The sequence below is a fragment of the Myotis brandtii genome, unplaced genomic scaffold (assembly GCF_000412655.1).
Source record: "Myotis brandtii unplaced genomic scaffold, ASM41265v1 scaffold1579, whole genome shotgun sequence".
NCBI classification, from domain to species: domain Eukaryota; kingdom Metazoa; phylum Chordata; class Mammalia; order Chiroptera; family Vespertilionidae; genus Myotis; species Myotis brandtii.
Window position 1 is genome coordinate 27,797 of NW_005355750.1, and position 6,405 is coordinate 34,201.

Consider the following 6,405-nt stretch of genomic DNA (forward strand, 5'->3'; position numbering starts at 1 on the left):
CTGAAGCTTCCAGCCTCTCCTTTTTTTCTTTTTTTTTTATTCTGGGATTTATTTACCTTCTATAATTGAAACTTTGTTGCCGTCACTGGAGCTGAGAGCTGACTCCTACTTGCTCCAGCTCTGAGGCCACGGCCTGCTGAAAGCAGATATCTGGGGTTTGTTTAGCTTCTATAATTGAAACTTTGTTGCTTTCGGAGCTCAGAGCCAGGCCGCGGCAGACGGGGAACCTTGGCTTCCTCCATCACTGGAGCAAGCAAGCCTCCTGCTCGCTTCAGCTGCGTGGCTGCCGGCCGCCATCTTGGTTGGGTTAATTTGCAATGGGAGCTGTAGCAAAGGTACGGTCAATTACCATGTTTGTCTATTATTAGATAGGATATTTTTATTGATTCCAGAGAGGAAGGGAGAGAGAGAGAGAGAGAGAGAGAGAGAGAGAGAGAGAGAGAAGATCAATGATGAGAGATAATCATTGATTGGCTGCCTCCTGCATGCCCCACACTGGGGACTGAGCCTGCAACCCAGGCATGTACCCTGCCGGGAATAGAACCATGACCTCCTGGTTCATAGGTTGACGCTCAACCACTGAGCCACGCTGGCCAGGTGGGAGAACAGGTTTTGCTTAATATGTACACCCTCAACCATAAAAGTTAATGTTCATTTAGATATTTAAAATGTTGCTAAATGCTTAAAGGTCCCCCCAGGTTTCTATTTACCGCATATATTTATCTTTAACTACCAGCAGTCAGAAATTTTAGAAATATCAAAATAACCTCCAAACTTGCCTTATGATTATTAAAATTAAGAAGAAGTAGACAGCCAATTGGTCAACAAATATCTATAGGTCATTATGATGGTCACTGTTCTAGGTACTTGTGATTCACTGATATAGAAAAGAAGAAGAATATCTGTCCTAGAATACAGAGGTTAAATTTCAATGAGGGAAGAGCAAATATAAATGTGTAGGCCTATGTAACAAATGAATACAAGCAACCAGTAATTCAGCACTGCCTTTACTGGGCTTGCATACAGAGAAGACAGTGGTGGTAGTTGGAAATAAGCCCACTTGGCCCAGATTGATGGGGTTTAAGCTCTATAGTAAAAGAACAGATGGATACTAATCCTTCTTTCTTGACAGTGAATTTTCATTTTATACATGGCAAAACTGACGAAAGGCTGTCTGAACTACGCACATATAATTCAGGATTAACTTGCTTCAGTGAAGGGACAAGCATGACAGGTAAGGTGTTGCAATTATTTTTTTTAAAAAATTGATTTTAGGCAGAGGGAGGGAGGTAGGGAAAGAGAGGGAGAGAGAGACATCAATGTGAGAGAGAAACATTGACTGATTGCCTCCTGCACACTCTCCAACCAGAGATCAAAACCACAACCTGAGTATGTGCCCTGACTGTGAATTGAACTCACAACCTTTTTGTGCACAAGATGACATTCCAACCAACTGAGCCATACTGGCCAGGGCATGTACTGTAATTCTCACCAGACTATCTCTTTTCTCAGAGGTGTGAGGGGAGCTCAAGATTGGTTAATTCTAGTTTTTAAAAGTAGTCTCTGCTTGGATATATCTCAACTTATATGCTCATATCAGGCTGTAGATTTTCCCTGAAAACAATTCCTTTTCCAGACTTCCAGACAAATGCTACCAACATTCACAAAATTTGCTCAAGCCAACTGTGGAAATATTTCATAAAAAATCTGCTTTCAAATTATTCTTACTTTTATCAAATGGACAAAAAATCTCTTTTGGTATTTAAGATTTCTAATTAATAATACTTACTAATGGCCAATTAATACTTTATCACTGGCCAATTTTGATGTTGGACCATGAGTCACGATGAGACTGTCCTCACTCTAAAACTGTGTAAATGTACCATAGCTGTTTTACCCACTTTACTGATGGACACTTGGGCTGCTTCCAAATCTTGGCTAATGCTGCAATGAACATAGAGGTGCATATATCCTTTTGAATTAGTGTTTTGGGTTTCTTTGGATAAATTCCCGGAAGTGGAGTTGCTGGGTCATGAGGTCGTTCCATTTCTTTCTTCTGTTATTTTATTTTATTTTGTTTTGTTTTGTTTTAATAGTATTTATTGATTGCTATTGTTTTACTTTGTATTTTTTTAAATTAAATTTATTGGGGTGATACTGGTTAATAGTGTCATATGGGTTTCAAGTGTACACTTCTATGATACATGATTTGTATATTGCATTGTAAACACAATATTTCCACTATGATTAAAGTTAAAAATTAATTGAAATCCACATGGTATCTTCTCCAATTTATTTCCCACTCAATTTGACTTAGAGTTTAAAAACAAAACTCATGTTATTTTTATTTTTTAAAATATATTTTTATTGATTTCAGAGAAGGGAGAGGGAGAGAGAGATTTAAACATCAATGTGTAGGCTTATGTAACAAATGAATACAAGCAACCACTGATCAGAGAACTACTGATTAGTTGCCTCCTGAGAGGCCCACTCTGGGGGATAGAGCCTGCAACCCAGGCATGTGCATGTGCCTTGATGGAGAATCAAACAGTGACTTCCTGGTTTATAGGCTGATGCTCAACCACTGAGCCAGGATGGCCAGGCTCTTATAGGTTTTGTTTTGTTCTAAACATATCTATTAGCATCTAAATACCATTCAAAAGTTTATCCCACCTCGATCATTTATTTAATTTAATTTATTTTTTTCTGATCATTTATTTTAAAAACTGCCTGCTTGCATTAGTTTCTATGTATTAGGTAGATCTGCTATGACTCCAAGTCTTTTTGGAGGGTCTCTAGTGCAGGCCCATGTCAGATTCTGTTTGTGACTGACCTTGAGTAGGTGGTTTGGAGCCAGCAGCAATCCACAGCTTGTGGCTCCCTCTGCTGGGGCTGAGTGCATTTGGAAAGGACCAAGATGTGCACCAAGTTCTGCTTTTCCTAGTCCCAGGCCCAGAAGCAGATCAGGCAGACTTGAAGCATCCAGAGGTCTGCCTCTGCCTGAAGGTTGATTGTTATTCACAGTCACTTAATGAGCCTTGATTGTTATTCAGAGTCACTTAATGAGCCTTAGGCTGTAGACCAAGCAAGCCATAAACTCCACAGAGTGGGGTGAGAGGTTTTCCAATGGGTGGGAGCCATTATCCCCCACCCCCACCCCTGCCCAGGCAAAAACAATAACAAACAAAGTGATGAATGGTGAAGGTCTGCCTGAGAAAGATGTCTTTTGCAGTAGCAGGGAATGACTAACAGAGCCACCAACCCTGGATTCTCCTCACATAGCTCTAGTCTACTCTGCCTTCCCTCTGTCAGAACCCAAGGTGAGTGGCTGCACATGAACTTTTGTGTGTGGCCCTTTAAGAGAGTGCCTGTATTTCCAGTAGTCTCTCCCTGTCCAACAGAAACCCTGCTGCTTTTCACAGCCAGATGTTATGTGGGCACCTTTCTCAGTTCTGTGTTCTGGGCTGGGGAGCCCAGCTTGGGGATTAGAACCTCGTCTTCTCAGGGGGAATCCTGGCAGCTGAGATATCCCTCTGGAACTTCATCTGCTGCCTGTGAGAGCTCGGTCAGCCTTCTAGGGCCTTCATATTTCCTCCCAGTCTTGATGGGGGCTCCTCTTTACATCCTTGGTTATAGGGGTTGTCTCCAGCTAATCTTCAGTTGGTTATTCAGGATGATTTTTCTATATTTTGGTTGTAATTCCAGTTTGGTCCTAGAAGAGTGTCAGTGTAACTTCCACATAACCCGACACCATCTTGGAATCCCCTTAATTAAACTTGTTTTATCTATTCCTTTTCTGACACCAATCTGGAAAGGAAAAGAAAATCTTGCCTTGTTGCTGCCTAATGCAGGTAGACTTCATATCCTTGATAGCTGTGGGTGATGACCCCTTGTTACCCCTGGATGAAGATGGAATTTTGATTTTCATGCAGCCTCCCTTGGTCTTTAGTTTTAAGAAAACACACTCTAAAAGTTACTTTTAAAAATATTGAACCTATGCGATCTTCTTCTCAACACAGAGAAATACTGGAGCTGCTGCCCACAGAGTTGGAAGTCATTCAGTTTGAACTGCTACTTTATTTCTAATGACACCAAAACTTGGACTGAGAGTAAAAACAGCTGCTCAGCAATGAATTCTCACCTGCTGGTGACCAACACCAAGGAGGAGCAGGTATGTTCTAATAGATAATGAGGGAAGCAATCCTGCCTGGGTTTTGTACACCTCTCTTGGAGTAGGAGGAGGTTTTCATTGTCATGAGATATTGGTGCTGTGGCAAAAGGCTTTCAATAACATAGAAAGGAAAGGCTACGTAAGCCTTTACATTTCACACTGTTTTTCTATTTCCACAAAACTAAACTCCCCCAACATACATAAGGACATTTAAATTGTAATATGTAGGGGTTGATGGGACGATGAAAATATTTCTGCCTGATATATCAGTTTATTATTTCAACGTGTAAATGTTTTATGAATTGTTAAGTAACCGATGTAGTATTAAGTCAAATGGGGAAATGAAGTAAAAGGATCTTTGATGTTGTGAAAGTAAAAATATTTAATGTGCAGAAGTTTACTCATGTATAACTTCAAAGAATACCCTCTCTTAGTGAAGAAAAGAGGGAGAGAGTCTAAGATGAGAATTCACTGCAATTATGGATAGAAATCACTTCCATATGTATTGGACATTGCTATGTTCTGAATGTGTGTGTCCTCTCCAAATTTACCTGTTGAAATTCTAACTCCCAAAGGCGATGGTATTAGGAATTGGGGGTTTGGGGCGGTGCATAGGTCATTAGGGTGGAGCCCTCATAAATCAGGTTAGTGTTCTTATAAAAGCGACTCCAAACAGCTGCCCCGCCTTCCACCATGTGAGGACACAGCCAGAAGGAGCCAGCTATGACCCAGGAAGAGGGATTTGCCCAATCATGCTCCTACCCTGATCTGGAATTCCAGCCTCCAGATCTGTGAGAAGTGTGTGTTGTTTATAAGCTACCCTGTCTGTGGTCTTTGTTGTAGCAGCCTGAATAGATGCAAGACAAACAGCAGGCTCACAGGGATGTCCTTGACCCTGTACTGCACAGCCAGAGAAGGCCTGACCTCCTGGGCAGGGCCTCCTGGCTCTTCCTGGATCCTCTCCTTCCCTTCTCTCTCCCTAAGGCCATAAGGAACTCAGTTCAACCTGAGTAATCCAAAGGCCATAACTCCTTTTTTTATTTCCTCAGGATTTTATCATTCAGAACCTGGATAAAAGCAGTGCTTATTATGTGGGGCTGTCAGACCCAGAGGGGAATGGAGACTGGCAATGGGTTGATCAGACACCATACAATGCAAGTGCCACGTGAGTATAGAATTTGATAAAGGAATGCTGAGTCCTGGATCATCAGGCATTTTAGAGTGTCCAAAGTATCGGGTTTGAAGATAAAATAGCTCAGGCTTCTTGTAACGCTTGGCACTAAGTTAAATAATTTTATTTATTATCTCATTGAATCATCACAAGAACCCTATGGAGCACAGATTATTATTTTTTCATTGTAGAGCTGAGGAAACTGAGTTTAGATAACTCAGCATGTGTTATCTGGCACTGGTGACAATGGTCCTTAAACCCAGGTCTATTTGATACCAAAGTGTATATATTTTATTTTTAAATTCCTCTTCCTCCTTAAGTATGTTTTCATTGATTTCTGAGAGAGGAAGGGAGAGGGAGAGAGGGACGGAAAAATCAATGATGAGAGAGAATCATTGATTGGCTGCCTCCCACATATCCGAAATGGCAACCAAGCCCACATCACGGGCATGTGCCCTGACTGGGAATTGAACTGTGACCCTGGTTCATGGGTCGATGATCAACCACTGAGCCACACCAGTTGGGCCAAATTCTGTGTGTTTGACCACACATATGTATCTCTAAATAAACGCGTAGTCATGTTAATTAAAACCATAACCAATTGTTAATACAGTAGGTCGTTGGGTTACGTCAGAGATCCATTCCTACGGCACGACTTAACATGATTTTCGCTGTAAGTGGGAACCCACCTACATAAGCACCTACGTCACTCACATGGAGCACATACACAGCAGTAATGAAGTGAAACAGTAAAAAACATTTAAAAGAAAGATAACAATTCCTGACCTTTACTTGTGGCAAATAAATAATAAAAAACATAAAGCACATATGTATAAACATTGAAACTTTTTTCTTTTTACAAATAAATGGGAGATGGTGACATAACCCTGAAACGACTACATCGAGTCCACTGTAACCTGAGGACTGTTGTATTTATTATCTCTCATAAAGCAAATGAACTAAATTCTGATAGTTTTACAATATCCCATATTTGTGTAGGTCTTTTAAAATTCTTAAGTACTTTAGTACATTACTATTTTTTTTAAATTTATTTTTATATTTT

The 6,405-nt window shown here is 40.6% G+C and overlaps 1 protein-coding gene across 1 annotated transcript in view; it reads left to right on the plus strand.

Moving 5' to 3' along the window:
- The window catches only part of LOC102262864 (C-type lectin domain family 6 member A), a 12,250-nt gene that overhangs the window by 4,726 nt on the left and 1,119 nt on the right, over positions 1 to 6,405 (plus strand). Inside the window, exons 3-5 of the mRNA XM_014536249.1 lie at positions 1,133 to 1,234; positions 4,020 to 4,171; positions 5,221 to 5,336. Of these exons, the coding sequence (XP_014391735.1) occupies positions 1,133 to 1,234; positions 4,020 to 4,171; positions 5,221 to 5,336 (370 nt within the window). The remainder of the gene's footprint in view (positions 1 to 1,132; positions 1,235 to 4,019; positions 4,172 to 5,220; positions 5,337 to 6,405) is intronic.